The following is a 22,312-nucleotide window of genomic DNA, read 5'->3' as shown; positions in this document are numbered from 1 at the left end:
TCAACTTTTTTTCACTCAACACTGTATGTTTAACTCTATTTTGTTGCTAGATATGCATCTGCTGTATTGTTTTTAAGTATAGTATAGTATATTAGTAATATATAGTATAATATTTCAGATTATGTACGCTTTGCATTTACTTATCTATTCCCCCAGAGATGGGCACCTAAAGTAACTTTCAACTTTCTGCAACTATAAAATAACACTGTGATAAATATCTTCATGTAAGTTGCTTTTTGATTTGTGCCCTGGTTTCTTTGATGCTTATACCCAGGTATGTGATTGTTGGAACATGAGATAATTTGTACATTGATTTTATTAAATTCCACCAGATTATTTTCCATAATACTGCCTCAGTTACACTCCTGCCAGTAGAGTAGAAGAAATCTTATTTCTCTACTTTCTTACCTACAATTGCTGTTATCTGATTTTTTTTTTTTTTTTTTTGGCTGCGTTGGGTCTTCGTTGCTGCGCTCAGGCTTTCTCTAGTTGCAGTGGGCGGGGTCTACTCTTCGTTGTGGTGTGCGTGCTTCTCATTGTGGTGGCTTCTCTTGTTGCGGAGCACAGGTTCTAGAGGCACGGGCTTCAGTAATGGTGGCACGTGGGCTCAGTAGTTGTGGCTTGCAGGCTCTAGAGCGTAGGCTCAGTAGTTGTGGTGCATGGGCTTAGTTGCTCCGCGGCATGTGGTATCTTCCCGGACCAGGGATCAAACGCATGTCCCCGGCATTGGCAGGCGGGTTCTTAACCACTGTGCCACCAGGAAGTCCCTGATTTTTAATTTTTATTAATTTGATTAATGTTAAGGTATATATCAATGTTGAAATTGGCATTTCTCTGATTCTACTGTGTTTCTCTGATTTCTATACTTACTTGCCACTGAGCTTCCTTTTATTTTTATTTTTTTAAAGTTTTATTTATTTATTTTTGATGTGGACCATTTTTTAAAGTCTTTATTGAATTTGTTACAATATTGCTTCTATTTTATGTTTTGGTTTTTTGGCCATGAGGCATGTGGGATCTTAGCTCCCCGACCAGGGATTGAACCCACACCCCCTTCACTGGAAAGTGAAGTCTTAACGACTGGATTGCCATGGAAGTCCCTGGGCTTCCTTTTAAATGATTTACCTACTTATATCCTTTGCCTGTTTTTCTATTGAGGTTTCCTGTCTTTTTCTTATTCATTTGCAACTGTTTCTTATACATGCCGTATATTAATTCCTTAGCAGGTTTTAAACACTGAAAATATTTTCTTTGGTCTGTCAACTGTCAGTTTTGCCTATGACGTCCTTGTGAGCAGAAGTTCTCAATTTTGATGTATATAAATCCATTTTTAAAAAATGTTTTGTGTTTTTAGGTCTTGCTTAAGAAGTCCTTTCAACCCTAAAATCACTCAGATATTTCCTTTTATTTTCTTCTATTAGCTTTTAAAATTTGCCTTTTACACTTGAGACTTTATTCCAGATGGCATTCCCCTGTGTGTATGGCATAAATCAGGGAATACTACTTTATTCTTCTGGATATATTGAGCTAGTTTTCCTAACACTATCTGGAAAGTAATCTATTTTTTTTCTATTGATTCATGGTGCTGCCTTTATCAGACATCAGTTTCTGTTTCTGAACTTTCTATTCTGTTACATTGTGTATTTGTTTCTGTGTAATTGCATACTACATTTATTCCTATAGCTTTGTAGATTGTATTAATATCTGGGAAAGAAGTTCTTCCATTTTACATATCTTTTTCAAAATTAGATGAGTTTTTCATGAACCTTTAGTTCATGTAATTTCAATGATGTGATTGTTAAATCTTCTAGAATTTTTATTGAAATCTGAATTAGTTATCTATTGCTGTATAACTAATTACTCCATAACTTAGTGGCTAAAACAACAATAAATATTATCGCTCTGCTCTGTGGATCAGGAATTCAAAATATCTTAATTGAATGGTTTCTGTCTTGAGGTCTCTCATGAGATTGCAACCAAGATGTCAACTGGGGCCACAGTCATCTAAAGGCTTGACTTGGGCTGGGAGATTCCTCTCCAAGTAGGTTCACTGACATGGCTACCAAGTTGATGTTGACAGTTGGCAGCATCAGTTCCTTGTCACATGAATCTTGTGACAGAGCTTCTTGAATATCCTTACAACATGGAGGCTGATGTATGCTAGAGCAAGTGATCCAGGAGATAGCAAGGTAGAAGCTGCAACGTTATTTATAACCTAGTCTCAAAAGTCACACTCCAACGTTCCTGCAATATCCTATTGATTGCACAAGACAGCTCTCCTCAGTATGAGAGGGGACTCCACCAGGAAGCAAGAATCACTGGGGGCCATCTTGGAGGCTGAGTACCTCAGTTCACCCTCTGGCTGCCAATAATTAATGTCACTCTCACATGCAAAATAGACTCATCCTTCTCACAAGACTCCCCTAAATCTCATCCCACTACAGAATCAGCTTAAAGTCCAGAATCTCATCTAAATAAGGTCCAGAGGTGATGAGGCTTCTTGGGTATAGTTCCTTAAGTACAGTTCTTTGAGTACAGTTTCTTTTGATCTGAAAACTTGTGGACTTAAGAGAGGGAGCCAAACAATGCCATGTATATCAGGAGGCAAGAATCATTGGGGGCCAGTCTTAAAGGATGGCTACCACAAAATTTCATTTAACATTTCTTATAAGACAGGTCTGTTGGAGACAAATTCCTTCAATCTTTGTTTAAGAAAGTATTTCTCCTTCACTTTTTTCTTTTTTTTTAGATTAAAACCCTTTTCAGTTAGGTTTTTACAATATAAAATAGATTTAATATTGAAATGACACAAATTTGGAATCATTATTAACCTTATTTGCCACTCTTTATAGACATTGGTCCACTTCCACATGAAAACTAGGGAGCATCTACTTCCACTTAACATTCTATAGAACGATGTTGTACTGCAAACCAGAGTAACTTACTTACAAAAGGGGAAAAATTACTGAAATCATGCCCCAAGATGTCCCCCAAATGTTTTTGTGTGTATAATTACAAGCGTCTATAACTCCACAAAGCTAGTTCCTTCTTAGATCAATGTAGTATCTTTAATATCTACACCTGACCATTCGGATCACCAAACTTTCAGAAGAGGTTAAAAAACAGCTATAGTCTGTCAATCAGATGGAAGTCCAAATCTAAGTAAGTGACTGTATAAGCACATACATAGTTTAGAGTTGCTTGAAGTTAAAAACCTTTACTTTACTCGTTTCAGATTAAGATGTTTATGTTCATAGTATATAACAGTCCAATTATAACTTTCACCTGTCCTGTGTAAGGAAGTAAGTTAAGCATTTCAAAGTCAGTGCATTTTCCCAACATAAATAACACAAACTGTTATTTCAGTGCATGTTTCCAAATATTAAATGGAATGAAATTCATTATATTAAATGGTTATATCAATCATAGTATTTGAGCATATTATGGAACCTATATCACACAAATCAACTCACATCAATACTATAATTAATTCACTCTAAAAGAACATCATCACGGGCACACAAAAGAGAGAACACAATCTGCTTTTTTATAAATTCATACTATCTACTTTACACTAAAAGATTTATTATAACGAGACAGCTGATTTCCAAACCCCTTTTCTAAGTTGGCATAAGGAAAGTTCAATCCATTCGAATCTTCTGGTTTGTCATCCTATAAATGATGCTATCATATCCAGGATCCATGTTCCAAATATTGTAAGAGGTGATAATCACAGCCAAGGCCAAGGTGATCGTTATCCAAAGTATCATGTTGAAAACCACTGGATATTCAAAATTATACTTATATGCGAGGTTATAGGTACTTGATGGGTCCGTCGCTTGTTTTGCCTCAAGGATAGTCCTAGTCTTCCTCGCAAGGGATGTGTCGAACGATCTGACAGTCACTAACTCTACCACTGCATTCCCACTGTAGAGACTGTACATGTCATCTGCAAACTTTTGTAGAGCATCAACAAGGATCTTAGAAGCACCTCTAAATTGTTCAGAGTCTTCCCCGTAACGTTTCCCAATTTCATCCAAACCTGCCAGCTCCAGTGAGTATAAATCAGGAGAATGATCCTTGGCTAGATGCTTATGTCGAGACAACAAACTTGCAATATCATGTAGCACTTGCAGTTCAGAAAGAAAAAGCAGATCAACTTCATTGTTCCTACTCAGAGAATTGTGGGGAAGTAAACTGAGAACAGAGTTTTCTTGAAACAGTCGATTGCGGAGCTGTCTTAGCGTTACTGAGAGATCTTCAAAAACCGAGTTTGCCTTCCCCACCATGTACACTCTTTCCTCACTGGGAGCCAACTGTAAAACTACAGGAGTTTCTTCAGAAAATAAGGAGTGAATGGAATTTGCAACGCTGTCAAGACTAAAAGGAACTGCATTTTCCAAAGGGTACGAAATGACACTGCCTGGGAGTAGAGCAAGCTTGTCCACTCCCTTCACCGTCACCATAACGGTAGCCCGAGGACGGTGGAATAGGTTACCCACTGCAAGTCCCGGCCAAGAAAGGTCTTCTTTCACAGAGAAGCCCATGGACAATGCAGCCACGTCTGGGATTCGCTCTCCTGGTATGGGCCAATTTCCATCCCGGAAAACAACAGACCCTGGTGATCTTAATATACTAAACTCGTCCCCTAAGATACCCGCCACCAAGAAGGACAAGAGCACGACGAGCACAGCCATGGTTCCGCGGCGGCCGCAGCAGTGCAGGACGACGCGGAGCGGGCCGGCGGGACGCGCTCGACCACCGCAGCACGAGGGGGTGACGAGCTCGGGCTCGCCCCGACTCCCTGAGCCCGCCTCGTCCTCGCCTCCTCTGGGACGGCTGCCGCCTTCTCCACCAACCGCCAGCTACGCCGCGGCCTGGGGAAGAGACGAAGCCTCGGAGACGTCAGCATCATGGGCGGAGCCTAACGTGATGGATGGAAGGCCCTGCCAATGGCAGGCAGCGATCGAAGAGCCGGGCAGTTCCTCCCCCGGCCCGTGACGACCGGTCACGGGATGGAGGGTAGGGCGGGTGGTCGGGGGCTGGGGGGATGACGGAACCTGTCGAGCGGTCTAGAGAGCCCACAGGGTGGAGCTGCCTCCCGGGTGGGGACCCTTTCGCCAGTCTCGAGCGACGGTCTCCAACCAGGGTGTCTGTCTGTCCCGGTCGCGTGGCCCCGCCCCGCTACGGGTGCAGCTGTGGAAGCTGCAAGGCTGGTTTGGGTTTCGCTATAACAATTACACAGATCCACTTTTTTTTTTGAATGAAAGATTCTTTAAAATCTATAGTGCGTTACAATTTTCAAGTGTCACATACATGATTTCATATAATCCCATAATAAACTTTTTTTAACCCTCTACCACTATATTGCCCCATACCCTTTCCTTCTCCCCACTAGTAACCACTAGTTTGTCCTCTATATCTGTGAGTTTGCTTCTTTTGTGTTTTATTCACTAGTTTGTTATATTTTTAAGATTCCATATGTAAGTGATATCATACAGTATTTGTCTTTCTCTGTCTGACTTATTGCACATAGCATAATGTCCTACAAGTCCATCCATGTTGCTGCAAATGGCAAAATTTCATTCTTTTTTATGGCTGAGTAGTATTTCATTGTATGTTTATCTACCACATCTTCTTTATCCATCATCTGTTGATGGACACTTAGGTTGCTTCTGTACATTGGCAATTGTAAATAACACTGCTATGAACATTGAGGTGCATGTATCTTTTTGAATTAGTGTTGTTGTTTTTTTTGGATATATACCCAGGAGTAGAATTACTGAGTCATATGGTAGTTCTATTTTTAGTTTTTTGAGAAACCTTCGTACTGTTTTCCACAGTGCCTGCACCAATTACATTCCCACAACAGTGTATGAGGGTTCCCTTTTCTCCACAACCTTGTCAACATTTGTTATTTGTGTTCTTTTTGATCATAGCCATTCTGATGTGTGTGGGGTGATATTTCATTGTCATTTTGATTTGTATTTCCCTGATGATTAGCGATGTTGAGCATCTTTCCATGTGCCTGTTGGCCATCTGCATTTTCTCTTTGGAAAAATGCCTATTCAGTTCTTCTGGCCATTTTTTAATTGAGTTTGTTTTTTTGATGTTGAGTTGTATGAGCTGTTTATATATGTTGCATGTTAACCCCTTATCAGTCATATCATTTGCAAATATCTTCTCCCATTCAGTAGGTTGTTATTTTGTTTGTCGATGGTTTCCTTTGCTGTACAAAAGCTTTTGAGTTTAATTAGGTCCCATTTGCCTATTTTTGCTTTTGTTTCCTTTGCTTTAGGAGACGGATCCAAAAAAACACTGCTTCAATTTGTGTCTAAGAGTGTTCTACATATGTTTTCCTCTAGAAGTTTTATAGTATCCAGGCTTACATTTAGGTCTTTAATCCATTTTGAGTTTATTTTTGGATAGCTACTTGTAAAAGATTAAAATTAGAACATTCTCTAATACCATATACAAAAATAATCTCCTTTGCTTTTGAAGAATAATTTGGCTGGATAGAGAATTCTAGGTTGGTGGTTTCTCTTTCAACACTTTAAATGTATCACTCCACCCGCTTCTTGCTTGCAGGGTTTCTGAAGAGAATTCTTATCCTGTTCCTTTGTAGATAAGGTGTTTTTTATTTCCAGCTTCTTTCAAGACTTTTTGTCTTTTTTTTCTGCAATTTGAATATGATATGCCTACTTATAGATTTTTTTTTGAAATTTATTATACTTGGTGTTCTCTGAGTTTCCTTAAAATGTGGTTGATATTTGTCATTAATTTTGGAAAATTCTCAGCCATTATTTATAGTTTCTTTTCCTTTCTCTTTCTCCTTCTCCTGCTACTCCCATTGAATGTGTGTTGCACTTTTTGTAATTGTCACATAGTTCTTGGATATTCTATTCCATTTTTTCTCTTCTTTTTTCTCTTTGCTTTTCAGTTTGGGAAGTTTCTATTGACATATCTTCAAACTTACTAATTCTTTTATTGGCCATGTCCAGTCTACTGATGAGTCCATCAAAGACATTATTCATTTCTGTTACAGTGTTTTTGATTTTTAGCATTTAATTTTGAGTCTTTATTAAGGCTTACATGTCTCTGCTTATATTACTTACCTGTTCTTGCATGTTTTCCACTTTTTATATTAGAGCCCTAGGATATTAATCATAGTTATTTTAAATTCTTTTTTTAAAATTTTTATTGGATTATAGTTGATTTACAATGTTGTGTTAGTTTCAGGTGTACAGTGAAATAAATCAGTTATATATATATAGATATATAGATATATATATCTCCACTCTTTTTTCGATTCTTTTCCCGTATAGGTCATTACAGAGTATTGAGTAGAGTTCCCTGTTCTACAGAGTAGGTCCTTATTAGTTATCCATTTTATATATAGTAGTTTGTATATGTCAATCCCAATCTCCTAATTTATCCTTCTCCCCTTTTCCAGTTATTTTAAATTCTTGATCTGATGGTTCCAAAACTTCTGCTATATCTAAGTCTGGTACTGATGCTTTTGGTCTTTTCATACTATTTTTTTGCCTTTATCATGCCTTGTAATTTTTGGTTGAAAGCCACACATTGTGTATTGGGTGAAAGGAACTGAGGTAAATAGGCCTTTCATCTGAGGTTTTACACTATCTGGCTATGAGTTAGGGTATGCTTACTGCTGTAGCTTTAGGTGTCAGAGACAAAAATTTCCTCTAGTGTCTATTTTTGTCTCCTTGGATGTTTTGGGCTTCCCTAGAGACTCCTTCTTAAATTGGTTCTGAGGCTTCCATTTCTTCTATCTTTAATCCTCTGTTATTATACTGCAGCCTTATTCATGTGATGATAAGGTGTGAGGGAAGGGGAAGCATCTTATAGTCCTATAATTAGGTCTCATTTTTTTAGTGCGCTTGTCCCCTGAGCTGTGACCTTCACACGTTTTATAGATTTTTTTTTTTTCCTTTGATAAGACAGGAACAACTAAATGGCTCTGGAGTTGGGTATTTCTCTTCCTCCATGTGGAAGGCTAGTGAGGGTTGGATTTGGGTATTTTCCTCTCCCCACATGAGAGTCTAGGGGAGACTGGAACTGAGTATTTCTCTTCCTCAAAGTTGGTTGGGCTCTTGTAAAACCCAAGCTGTATGGTTAGGTAATATTGTTTCCCTTGAGGACAGCCTTTTGTTAAGGAGAACAGAATGCTCTGGGCATATTTCAAAATGATTACTTTTCCATCTCCCCTGCTAAAAATCTGAAAGAATTTTTCACCAATTCTCACTTCTGAGAACCTGGTGGGGGCTTCTGGAGCAAAAGCTCAGGAAAGTGTGGAGGTTCCTCTAAGGTCCCCTGGAGTTTTTAACTCTTAAGTTTAGCTGCACTGAACCTCTTGCAGTTCATCATTTATAGTTTGTGTTCTATTGGTACTGGCTTCAGTGGCAAGGTTCAGCTCCTGGGCTTCTGTTCTTGGTAAGCTGTGATTCTCTATATTAATGAGGCAGCAGATAGTGATATGGCCTTAATTCTTTGATGGATCTAAGAAGAATTGTTGATTTTCAGTTATTCAGCTTTTTTTCTTGGGAGGATGGTAGTGATGACATCTAGCTCTTTATGTGTCAGACTGGTGCTATTGATTTTTATAAATTGATCTTGTGTCTGGTAACTTTACAGAACTCTCTTATTAGTTTTAATTATTTGTTAATTCTGTTGGATTTTATATGTCACCTGAAAGTACTTACAGTTTTGTATCTTTCTTCCCAACTATTGTATCTTCTATTTTTTTTTTTTAACTGCATAGGAATCTTACTTTCCTCAGTGACTGTTAAAGCTTTGTAAATCATTTCTCAGTACAGTGGCCAAGTAGATAGAATAAATTATTCCTTGACCCTTTGAGACTTTCATAATCAACAGTAATTTTTTATGATTTATAGACTCTTAAGTGATTTGTTTTCCTCAGAATTTAGAATTCTTCCTCTTTTGTGTCTAATTTCTCATCCCTACTTGAAGATTTAATGCCCTCTTTTAAAATTCTTTTAAAGATTAAGATTGGACATTAAGGTTCATAGTATCAGGTTAATAAAGTTTTCAAAGGTTTCATTTTTAATGAATAATGGTGGTTGAATTATAATATAATTTTATATGTGTATTGAAATGATAATATAGTTTTCCTTTTTAATCTATTAATGTGGTAAATTACATTGATTTTCTAATATTAAACCATCTTTGGATTCCTAGGATAAATTCAACTTGGTCATAATATGTTATTATTTTTTATATATTCTTCTGGATTTGGTTTGCTAATGTCTTATAATTTTTTTCCAACTTTTCCAGATGTATCATATAACTTCCTCCTTTCAGACATTCAAAGATTTTTTGAAATATTCCTGCCTGTAAACAAAGGATTTTCCTCTAATATAACTGTTACTCTGTCTCTTTCTCGCTCAGAAAAAAATCACACTATTGCTATATTCATAGCTTAATTTACATTTTATTAGGTAGTTTATAAGTTCTATTAACATGATGCAGTTAATTTCCTGAAATGCTATGTGTTGTTTCAGGTCACTATTATTAAGTGGTTAGTTTTCATTATATCAAATACTTATAATACCATGTGCACATGATATCTTGTGGATATTTTTTGATGTAATTGGTCAAATTTGAATTTCTTTGATGGTATGAAAATGTTCATTAGTTTGTTTTCATGAATATTTATTGAATATCTAGTATGTGTCAAGTACTATTGTAGTTGCTGAGGATATAGCACTCAAAAAAATATCCCTGCCTTGATGGAGCATCTTGGTGATATTCTTAGGACCTAATAATAATGGTCTCAGAATATAAATGGGACTTCAGTGATGTTCCACAGTTCATACAAAAAAAAATTATTCTTGTTGTCTAATAGTCATTTCATGCCTAGGGTCAAAGCTTTGATAGACCACTTTGGTTTTTTTTAACATCTTTATTGGAGTATAATTGCTTTACAATGTTGTGTTAGTTTCTGCTGTATAACAAACTGAATCAGCTATATGCATACGTATATCCCCATATCCCCTCCCTCTTGCGTCTCCCTCCCACCCTCCCTATCCCACCCCACTAGGTGGTCACAAAGCACCAAGCTGATCTCCCTGTGCTATGCAGCTGCTTCCCATTAGCTATCTATTGTACACTTGTTATGTCAATGTTACCCTCTCACTTTGTCCCAGCTTACCCTTCCCCCTCCCCGTGTGATAGACCACTTTTAATCAATGATAAAAAACAAATTTGACCTCCTTACTGCTTTGGACCATATTTCATTGAAAAATTATCTTTATACTCTTTTTGATTATAGTTTATATTAACATGAATTATTCGTTCATAATAAAAATGAAACCTAAATAATTCTACCGTAAAATTTTTTCTATTGTGGATTCATAAATATTTTTCAAATGGCTTGGATAAATTTTGATTTGGTTAATATACAATACCAAATGAATTTGTAGCACACTTTGAAAATATTTCTTAAAAAGCCAACAGATAGGGAGTTCCCTGGTGGCCTAGTGGTTAGGATTCAGCTCTCTCACTGGCGTGGCCGGGGTTCAATCCCTGTTTGGGGAAATAATATCCCGCAAGCCGCAAGGTGCGGCCAAAGAAAAAAAAAGGCCATCAAGTAAAATCTGCATTTTATTTTATATTGGGTTAATAAATGGAATTTTTAAAAGATAGGAAATGGTATATTCATTTTGCTTACATTGAGACTAATTAGAACTATTAAACTCAAGTACTTAGGAAATTTACTACTTTTGTACATTCACTTGTATATTTCAAAGAGCTTTATAATAGACTATGAATATAGCAAATTAAATTCTAAATAAATGTTTACCAAATATGTATAACATTGAATTTCAGTTCTGATACAATTCCTAGCTTAAAATACAGATAAAATCATAACTAATACAAAAATTGCCAAGCTGATTGCAGAAATTTTGTTACCCAGAGCAGGGACGCTGTCTTCCGGCAGAGGAATAAACTTGGCTGCTTGTGCAACATTAGAAACCTCTGAGGTGATATTGGCTTCATTGATGGCTTGGACTGCAATATAGAATTTGGTGACATTTTCTATTTTAAAAGATTCTGACTTAAATTCAAAATTTTCTATTGAGCTGGCCTCCTTAGGTATTAGACTAGAAGTATTCACTAAAGCAGCATTGTCAAAATCTTCTCGGAGATCCAGGAAACTCTTACTTATTCTTATAATGTAGCAGTTGGCTGGAAAACAAACAGATATTTCATGTATGTTAGAATCACTAGGATGCCTTATTGCAACCACATTGCCTTGCATGTAGGGGCCTATCAGAAATGCACACCAGGTTTTTTGTCTGGTTATTCCATCTTTATTTTAAGAAAAAATATGGGAACAGTTTTTTATCTAGTTATCTAATCACAAAGAATTTAGTTCAAAATTGTATAGTACTAAAAATGGAATCTAGATTTCTTTTTAGAAATAGAAATATGAAGAACTGAGTCCACTTTTGATTTAGAACAAGGAACACAATAATGTTTGAGCATAGTAAAGATATTTAGTACTCTATGCCTGTATTATTTCTCATTAAGCTGAGAGAGAGAGTAATGGGACGGGTGAGGAAGAGAGTAGATAAGTAGAGTGGGAGCCAGGGATAAGGATAAAGAGCAAAGGGAGGCAGAGAGGCTGGAATGTGTACCAATTAAACATGTTTAGGAGCTAGGCAGACTTTGATTAGCACCTTAGTTCTACTATTTTCTAGCTGTAACAAAGAAAAATTTATTTACCCCTTCTTACCTTTAGTTTTCTTATCTGTAAAATAGAGAATCGGTCATTCAATTCATTCAACAAATATCTACGGAATGCTAGTGATGAGAATTATATATGATAATGCATGAAAAGTATTTAGCACAATGTCTGGGAGTTAATAAATGTTTGAAATATTAGCTATTATTACTGTTACTTTATCAAGAAAGGAAAGAAAGATGCTGATGAATGTTTCATTTCAAAATGCTTTTAGAAATCTACAAGAGCCATCGATATAGAAATATATTCTCACATTATGAAATGCCATGAACAATAAAACATCAGATGTCTTCTTTGAAATGAAGACTTTATTTTTTTTTTCATGAAATGTTGAAGATGTTTTAAGCATGTGGTGAATAACTTCAATTTAGTGTTGTTTTTTTTATTTTAAATTCAGGCCCTGTGCCTTAAAATTCTAGTCTTTCAATAAATAGGCCTTATCGATCTGACCTATTCCACTACTCTTTACATCCTCTCTGCATTCCACTGAGGTGGATCTATCTATCTATCCATCCATCCTTTATTTTAATTCAAATATTTCATTGTGAAATTTTGCTCTCTTGACTTTGATCATATTATTTCGTTCCTTTTTTCCCTGTCATGACTCCCTGGAATGTGCCTCCCTCTCCCTATCTATACAATTTGTACTCATTCTTCAAGGCCCAACAGGAGATCCAGTTTCTTCATGAAGTCCTGGTCATGTATTTCATCCCCTTATGACTCTCTTCCATGAACTCTCATTGCATGGAAAAGAGTTTTCCAGTTTTATAGAGGTTCAGTTTATCTTTTCAATTTGAACATATTATTCTTGAAAGCAAAAGTATGTTTTTGTATGAACTAGAGTACTCCTTTTGTATGAACTAGAGTATCTGATACTGTGTTGGGCATGTATTTGACCTCCTTAATTACTTCTAGGCCCCAACAGACACATGAAAAGATGCTCAACATCACCAATCATCAGGGAAATGCAAATCAAAACTACCTTGCACCTGTCAGAATGTATTTTATCAAAAAGACAACAAATAACAAGTGTTGGTGAGAATGTGGAGAAAAGGGAATCCTCTTGCACTGTTGGTGGGAATGTTGGTTGGTGCAGCCACTATGGAAAACGGTATGGAGGTTACTAAAGGAATTAAAAATAGAACTACCATACGATCCAGCAATTCTACTTCTGGGTGTTTTTCTGAAGAAAACAAAAACCCGAATTCAAAAAGATATATGCACTTCTATGTTCATTGCAGCATTATTTTCAATAGCCAAGATATGGACCACCTAAGTGTCCATTGACAGATGAATGGATAAAGAAGATGTGGTATATATATATACAATGGAATATTACTCGGCCATAAAAAAGAATGAAGTCTTGCCTTTTGTGACAACATGGATGGACCCAGAGGGTATTATGCTAAGTGAATTATGTCAGACAGAAAAAGACAAATACCACATGATTTCACTTATATGTGGAATCTAAAAAGCAAAACAAATGAACATAACAAAACAGAAATAGACTCATAGATACAGAGAACAAATAAGTATTTGCCAAAGGGGAGAGGAGTGGGGGGGAATGAGTGAAATAGGTGAGGGAGATTAAGAGGTACAAACTTTTACAAAATAAATGAGTCATGGGGATGAAATGTACAGCATGGGGAATATAGTCAGTAATACTATAGTAATTTAGTATGGTGACAGATGGTAACTAGACTTAAAGTGGTGATCATTTTGTATTGTATAGATATATCAAATCACTATGTTATGCACTTGGAACTAACATAGTGTTGTAGGTCAATTACACCTTAATAAAAATATTACTTGTTGACCAACAATAGAGTTATTCAGTTGATACCCAAAATGACAAAATTAGAGGATCATAAAATATTAGAATTACATCTACTTGTTTTAGTAATTCTAGGTCATATAGTCTGATTTGCATATTTGACAGGTATGGAAACTGGGTCCCAGAAAATTTAAGTTTTTAATTTGAAATTATATAAATATTTATTTTTTGAGATACTTCTACTACCTCGTTTTGCAATGCCTAAGGGTAAAATTTGATAGCAACTACAGTACCTTCCTACTTGTCACAAGGAAAGAGGACGATCAGATCCCACCTATTTGAGGCATTTGAGGTTAAACACAGTGAAGTTTTTTTGATTTTTGTTTTCTCTCCCAATGTACATATGAAATACTTTCTTCCTTCTTTTAGTTCCTATAATCAGCGTAAGGGATGTTTATTATGAAGCCAATCATGAACTGAAGTCTTGGTCTTAACTGAATTCAATTCAGAATTAAACATTTGGTCAGATAATTTCATTTATGTCTTTTTCAGTGGAAGTTTCTTTTTAATTTCACTGTATTTTTAAGGGTCATGATGTATTTCAGAGCTGTCATGATAAGAATCTCAATATTGAAGTACAAAGAGCATTTCATGGGTATTTTATGTTTCCTTTGGCTTTAGAATGATTTTTTTCCATTGTGTAATAATGACAAAAAGAAATATAGATACATGGGAAATGAAAGATTAAAAAGCATCATTTCTTTTGAGAGCATATAGTAAGGGGTTTATTATAACCCAGGAGAAAGAGCATTGAAAGTGGCTTTTCAGCACTGACAACCTCTGAGATATGTGTCTATTGATATGCATATTGCTTTCATTTTACCACCTTAAAGGGAAAATAGCAAGATTGGCTTTACCCCATAAGAATCAACTAGTCTAGGGCTTCCCTGGTGGTATAGTGGTTAAGAATCCGTCTGCCAATGCAGGGGACATGGGTTCGAGCCCGGGTCCAGGAAGATCCCACATGCCGTGGAGCAACTAAGCCTGTGAGCCACAACTACTGAGTGTGCACTCTAGAGCCCCGAGCCACAACTACTGAGCCCACGTGCTGCAACTACTGAAGCCCGCGTGCCTAGAGGCTGTGCTCCACAACAAGAGAAGCCATTGCAATGAGAAGCCCGCGCACCACAATGACGAGTAGCCCCCACTCGCCACAACTAGAGAAATGCTCGTGCACAGCAATGAAGACCCAATGCAGCCAAAAATAAATTAAAAAAAAAAAAAGAATCTACTAGTCTAGCACAATACTGGAATATGGTAGGCATTCAATAAATACTAATTTAATTTGTTAAATTTAAAGCAAAGCTGAAAGTGATTTAAGCTTCCTGGAATGATGGCAATTTATTCTAAGGAACTTGGAATGAATGAGATATTTTGGCCTTGAACTCTAATTCAGACTCCATAGCCAAATCTCTGCACGTGATCCTCTCTCTCTCTCTGGGACATCTTCACTTAACTTGGCTAACTTCTCTCATTCTTCAAGACATAGGTCAGGGATAGTCTGCACTGAAAAGCCTTTTAAGATATACCTTGTGATCTTAACCCTCAAGTGGAAGTGGACATCCAATGGCATATCTCATCATATTCTGTAAAATTGTCTGTTTATTTGCAGGAAGTATCTTTTGCTTATATTTTAAAAAAAAAGATTTGTGCACTCAACTAAGTGCAAGTTACATATTTTTTTAAATGTTTTAATTTAATTTATTTTTTATACAGCATGTTCTTAGTAGTTACCTATTTTATACATATTAGTGTATACATGTCAATCGCAATCTCCCAATTCATCCTACCACCCCCCCCACCCCGCCGCCACTTTCCCCCCTTGGCGTCCATACGTTTGTTCTCTACATCTGTGTATCAATTTCTGCCCGGCAAACTGGTTCATCTGTACCATTTTTCTAGGTTCCACATATATGTGTTAATACACGATATTTGTTTTTCTCTTTCTGACTTACTTCACACTGTATGAGTCTCTAGATCTATCCACGTCTCTACAAATGACCCAGTTTCATTCCTTTTTATGGCTGAGTAATACTCCATTGTCTATATGTACCACATCTTCTTTATCCATTCGTCTGTCGATGGCTATTTAGGTTGCTTCCATGACGGGGTTATTGTAAATAGTGCTGCAATGAACATTGGGGTGCCTGTGTCTTTTTGAATTATGGTTTTCTCTGAGTATATGCCCAGTACTGGGATTCCTGGGTCATATGTTAATTCTATTTTTTGTTTTTTAAGGAAGCTCCATACTGTTCTCCATAGTGGCTGTATCAATTTACATTCCCACCAACAGTGCAAGAGGGTTCCCTTTTCTCCACACCCTCTCCAGCATTTGTTGTTTGTAGATATTCTCATGATGCCCATTATAACTGGTGTGAGGTGATAACTTGTAGTTTTGATTTGCATTTCTCTAATAATTATTGATGTTGAGCAGCTTTTCATGTGCTTCTTGGCCATCTGTATGTCTTTGGAGAAATGTCTGTTTAGGTCTTCTGCCCATTTTTGGATTGGGTTGTTTGTTTTTTAAATATTGAGCTGCATGAGCTGTTTATATATTGTGGAGATTAATCCTTTGTCCATGGATTCGTTTGCAAATATTGTCTCCCATTCTGAGGGTAGTCTTTTCGTCTTATTTGTAGTTTCCTTTGCTTTGCAAAAGCTTTTAAGTTTCATTAGGTCCCATTTGTTTGTTTTTGTTTTTATTTCCATTACTCTAGGAGGTGAATCAAAAAAGATCTTGCTGTGATTTATGTCAAAGAGTGTTCTTCCTATGTTTTCCTCTAAGAGTTTTATAGTGTCCACTCTTACATTTAGGTCTCTAATGCATTTTCATTTTATTTTTGTGTATGGTGTTAGGGAGTGTTCTAATTTCATTCTTTTACATGTAGCTGTCCAGTTTTCCCAGCACCACTTATTGAAGAGACTGTCTTTTCTCCATGGTATATCCTTGCCTCCTTTGTCATAGATTAGTCGACCATAGGTGCGTGGGTTTATCTCTGGGCTTTCTATCCTGTTCCATTGATCAATATTTCTGTTTTTGTGCCAGTATCATATTGTCTTGATTACTGTAGCTTTGTAGTATAGTCTGAAGTCAGGGAGTCTGATTCCTCCAGCTCTGCTTTTTTCCCTCAAGACTGCTTTGGCTATTCAGGGTCTTTTATGTCTCCATACAAATTTTAAGATTTTTTTTGTTCCAGTTCTGTAAAAATGCCATTGGTAATTTGCTGGGATTGCATTGAATCTGTAGATTGCTTTGGGTAGTATAGTCATCTTCACAATATTGATTCTTCCAATCCAAGAACATGGTATGTCTCTCCATCTGTTGGTATCATCTTTAATTTCTTTCATCAGTGTCTTATAGTTTTCTGCATACAGGTCTTTTGTCTCCCTAGGTAGCTTTATTACTAGGTATTTTATTCTTTTTGTTGCAATGGTAAATGAGAGTGTTTCCTTAATTTCTCTTTCAGATTTTTCATCATTAGTATATAGAAATGCCAGAGATTTCTGTGTGTTAATTTTGTATCCTGCAACTTTACCAAATTCATTGATTAGCTCTAGTAGTTTCTGGTGGCATCTTTAGGATTCTCTAGGTATAGTATCATGTCATCTGCAAACAGTGACAGTTTTACTTCTTCTTTTCCAATTTGGATTCCTTTTATTTCTTTTTCTTCTCTGATTGACATGGCTAGGACTTCCAAAATTATGTTGATTAATAGTGGTGAGAGTGGACATCCTTGTCTCGTTCCTGATCTTAGAGGAAATGCTTTCAGTTTTTCACCATTGAGAATGATGTTTGCTGTGGGTTTGTCGTATATGGCCTTTATTATGTTGAGGTAGGTTCCCTCTATGCCCACTTTCTGAAGAGTTTTTATCATAAATGGGTGTTGAATTTTGTCAAAAGCTTTTTCTGCATCTATTGAGATGATCATATGGCTTTTATTCTTCAATTTGTTAATATGGTGTATCACATTGATTGATTTGCGTATATTGAAGAATCCTTGCATCTCTGGGATAAATCCCACTTGATCATGGTGTATGATCCTTTTAATGTGTTGTTGGATTCTGTTTGCTAGTATTTTGTTCAGGATTTTTGCATCTATATTCATCAGTGGTATTGGTCTGTAATTTTCTTTTTGTAGTATCTTTGTCTGGTTTTGGTATCAGGGTGATGGTGGCCTCATAGAATGAGTTTGGGAGTGTTCCTTCCTCTGCAATTTTTGGGAAGAGTTTGAGAAGGATGGGTGTTAGCTCTTCTCTAAATATTTGATAGAATTCACCTGTGAAGCCATCTGGTCCTGGATTTTTGTTTGTTGGAAGATTTTTAATCATAGTTTCAATTTCATTACCTGTGATTGGTCTGTTCAGATTTTCTATTTCTTCCTGGTTTCAGTCTTGGAAGGCTGTACCTTTCTAAGAATTTGTCCATTTCTTCCAGGTTGTCCATTTTATTGGCATAGAGTTGCTGGTAGTAGTCTCTTAGGATGCTTTGTATTTCTGCGGTGTCTGTTGTAACTTCTCCTTTTTCATTTCTGATTTTATTGATTTGAGTCCTCTCCCTCTCTTTCTTGATGAGTCTGGCTAATGGTTTATCAATTTTGTTTAACTTCTCAAAGAACCAGCTTTTAGTTTTATTGATCTTTGCTATTGTTTTCTTTGTTTCTATTTATTTCTGCTCTGATCTTTATTTCTTTCCTTCTGCTAGCTTTGGGTTTTGTTTTTGCTTCTTTCTCTAGTTCCTTTTAGGTGTAAGGTTAGTTTGTTTATTTGAGATTTCTCTTGTTTCTTGAGGTAGGCTTGTATAGCTATAAACTTCCCTCTTAGAACTGCTTTTGCTGCATCCCATAGGTTTTGGATCACCGTGTTTTCATTGTCATTTGTCTCTAGGTATTTTTTGATTTCCTCTTTGATTTCTTCAGTGATCTCTTGGTTATTTAGTAATGTATTGTTTAGCCTCCATGTGTTTGTGTTTTTTACGTTTTTTTCCCCTGTAATTCATTTTTAATCTCATAGCGTTGTGATCAGAAAAGATGCTTGATATGATTTCAGTTTTCTTAAATTTACTGAGGCTTGATTTGTGACCCAAGATGTGATCTATCCTGGAGAATGTTCCGTGCACACTCGAGAAGAAAGTGTAATCTGTTGTTTTTGGATGGAATGTCCTATAAATGTCAATTAAATCTATCTGGTCTATTGTGTCATTTAAAGCTTCTGTTTTCCTATTTATTTTCACTTTAGATGATCTGTCCATTGGTGTAAGTGAGGTGTTAAAGTCCCCCACTATTACTGTGTTATTGTCGATTTCCTCTTTTATAGCTGTTAGCAGTGGCCTTATGTATTGAGGTGCTCCTATGTTGGGTGCATATATATTTATAATTGCTATATCTTCGTCTTGGATTGATTCCTTGATCATTATGTAGTGTCCTTACTTGTCACTTATAACATTCTTTATTTTAAAGTCTATTTTATCTGATATGAGTATAGCTACTCCAGCTTTCTTTTGATTTCCATTTGCATGGAATATCTTTTTCCATCCCCTCACTTTTAGTCTGTATGTGTCCCTAGATCTAAAGTGGGGTCTCTTGTAGACAGCATATATATGGGTCTTGTTTTTGTATCCATTCAGCAAGCCTGTGTCTTTTGGTTGGAGCATTTAATCCATTCATGTTTAAGGTAATTATTGATATGTATGTTCCTATGACCATTTTCTTAATTGTTTTGGGTTTGTTTTTGTAGGTCCTTTTCTTCTCTTGTGTTTCCCACTTAGAGAAGTTCCTTTAGCATTTGTTGTAGAGCTGGTTTGGTGGTGCTGAATTCTCTTAGCTTTTGCTTGTCTGTAAAGCTTTTGGTTTCTCCATTGAATCTGAATGAGATCCTTGCCGGGTAGAGTAATCTTGGTTGTAGGTTCTTCCCTTTCATCACTTTAAGTATATCATGCCACTCCCTTCTGGCTTGTAGAGTTTCTGCTGAGAAATCAGCTGTTAACCTTATGGGAGTTCCCTTGTATGTTATTTGTCGTTTTTCCCTTGCTGCTTTCAATAATTTTTCGTTGTCTTTAATTTTTGCCAATTTGATTACTATGTGTCTCGGCGTGTTTCTCCTTGGGTTTATCCTGCCTGGGACTCTCTGTGCTCCCTGGACTTGGGTGGCTATTTCCTTTCCCATGTTAGGGAAGTTTTCGACTATAAGCTCTTCAAATATTTTCTCGGGTCCTTTCTCTCTCTCTTCTCCTTCTGGGACCCCTATAATGCGAATGTTGTTGCGTTTCATGTTGTCCCAGAGGTCTCTTAGACTGTCTTCATTTCTTTTCATTCTTTTTTCTTTATTGTGTTCCAAAGCAGTGAATTCCACCATTCTGTCTTCCAGGTCACTTATCCGTTCTTCTGCCTCAGTTATTCTGCTATTGATTCCTTCCAGTGTAGTTTTCATTTCAGGTATTGTATTGTTCATTTCTGTTTGTTTGTTCTTTAATTCTTCTAGGTCTTTGTTAAACATTTCTTGCATCTTCTCGATCTTTGCCTCCACTCTTTTTCCGAGGTCCTGGATCATCTTCACTATCATTATTCCGAGTTGTTTTTTGGAAGGTTGCCTATCTCCACTTCATTTAGTTGTTTTTCTGGGCTTTTATCTTGTTCCTTCATCTGGTACATAGCCCTCTGCCTTTTCATCTTGTCTATCTTTCTGTGAATGTGGTTTTTGTTCCACAGGCTGCAGGATTGTAGTTCTTCTTGCTTCTGCTGTCTGCCCTCTGAGTGCACAAAGCTTAGAAAAAAAAAAAACACACCTAATAGTATTTGAAATTTCAACAAATGATCAGTGAATGAAGGAAATTGTGCAAGTACAGAAATACTTAGAAAAAGTTTTCCCTCTTAGGGAGAAAGGAACGCAACAGAAAGCTCTTAAGTCAGTCTTCTCAAAGTAATTTCTAAGATGGTTCATACTGTGAGAGGCAGTTTGGCACAACAGAATCTGACGAGAGTGAGTTAGTTGTCTAATTTATTTAATGTGAAGTACTTTGGGCCAGTTCATTATCTCTTGGAGCTTAAGTTTTCACATATGAAAATAGGTGGCCCATAGTAGACAATCTATACATGTTATTTATAAATAGGACATTAGAAAATTTTTAGCAAATGAAAACCAGTGGGATTTCTTTTAGTATATAATATTTTTAAATGTTATGTCAAACTTACCTTTTTCTTTATCTAGGACATTGCCAGAGGCTGTTCATGAAAGTTGAATGTGATCTTCTTTAAACTTAGCCTCAACGTCTGTAATTTTGGCGGGTGGGAACACGTGAGGGTGATTACCAGGAGGAGGAGCTCCTGATACAGTAAACGGCCCTCTAGAGGTTAGTCTGCTAAAGTCTGTTTCAGCTTTTGCCACGTCATCTTTGACTCCAGGTCTGGGCGGGTTCCGTATAATTTTACCTACCAAAAAAGCAATTTTGTAACTTGTCATATTGTGATACCTATTGTTTATTTCATAATCTCATTTGCAGCTGTAGAGGGTTAATATTGATTGATAGCAGCCATTGAAAAAGTAACAGCTTTTAATGAAAAAAAGCTTGTTTTATCGGTGTCATTTAAAAATTGATGAGGAGAGACTTCCCTGGTGGTCCAGTGGGTAAGAATCTGCCTCCAATGTAGGGGACATGGGTGCGATCCCTGGTCTGGGAACTAATATTCCACATGCTGTGGGGCGACTAAGTCTGCTCACTCAAGAGCCCGCGTGCCACAACTAGAGAGCCCGCTCACTGCTGCTACTGAGCCCACAGGCTCTAACTAGAGAGGAGCTCGTGCCCCAAAACGAAGAGCCTGCACCACAACAAAGAGCCCGCGTGCCACAACAAAAGATCCCACATGCTGCAAATGAAGATCCTGCAACTAAGACCCAATGCACCAAATAAATAAATAAATACTAAAAAATAAATAAATAAAATTGATGAGGAGACATTGTGCAATCTTAGTACTATCTTTTAACCTATCCGTCTTTACTTCTTGACTGTAAATTCTTTGAGGACAAGGATGGTGCCTTATATATCTTTGTAGCTCCAGTATCTAGCAAAATGCTTGCCACCTAGGAGGTGCTCAGTAATTTTTTTTTCCAATGTAAATGAACCGAAGGAGACGTAAACAAAACATATTGGAAGCATAGTCCTATGCTAGGTCTGTTAACATAAATATGGTTTTGAAACATAAAGGTGATTATATAACTATATAACTAGGTTTTCCATAGTACATTATAATTTAAATGCTTGCCACATATAATTTCCCTAAATAAATGACACATTTCTATTTTAATGCCAGTTACCATTTTCAACATAGCCTGGTATGTACAGAGCTTTGTTCTGTTGTTGTCTTAAACTTAGCCTAGCCATATTGTTTCTTGCCTGGGCATGTCCTTTTAAACTGTATCTACCACTTCCATGATAATCTGTAAAATATCTTGAGTCGATGCCATCATTCTTGACAGTATCAGCACCTTGATATTGAAATGTAATATTAGACATACAACAAAGTAAAAATGACAATATCAACTGTTCATGAGCACTAGTGATGGAAGCTATTTTGGGAGATAGTATAGCACAATTTTTTAAGCACATGAACCCTAGAATCAGACTACTTGGGTTCAAAACCTGGCTTGGCCACTTGCCAACCTTTGACTTTGGAAAAGTCTAATTCATGGTAAGCATT

General features: G+C 36.7%; 2 protein-coding genes across 2 annotated transcripts in view; both read right to left on the bottom strand.

The window, feature by feature from the left end:
* Positions 1–2,771: 2,771 nt before the first annotated feature.
* On the bottom strand, positions 2,772–4,899 carry LOC132350593 (renin receptor-like). The gene has a single exon (XM_059899888.1). It carries the CDS (start codon positions 4,695–4,697, stop codon positions 3,642–3,644), a length of 1,056 nt encoding a protein of 351 aa, XP_059755871.1. The 5' UTR covers positions 4,698–4,899; the 3' UTR covers positions 2,772–3,641.
* Positions 4,900–10,888: 5,989 nt separating this feature from the next.
* LOC132367394 (calcium-activated chloride channel regulator 1-like) overlaps positions 10,889–22,312 on the bottom strand; it is a 28,087-nt gene continuing 16,663 nt past the window's right edge. The window contains 3 exon segments of the mRNA XM_059925706.1: positions 10,889–11,229; positions 20,810–21,046; positions 21,930–22,100. Coding sequence (XP_059781689.1) covers positions 10,889–11,229; positions 20,810–21,046; positions 21,930–22,100 — 749 coding nt within the window.

The sequence above is a fragment of the Balaenoptera ricei genome, chromosome 1 (genome assembly GCF_028023285.1).
Source record: "Balaenoptera ricei isolate mBalRic1 chromosome 1, mBalRic1.hap2, whole genome shotgun sequence".
NCBI lineage: Eukaryota > Metazoa > Chordata > Mammalia > Artiodactyla > Balaenopteridae > Balaenoptera > Balaenoptera ricei.
This window is presented reverse-complemented; position numbering and strand designations above follow the sequence as displayed.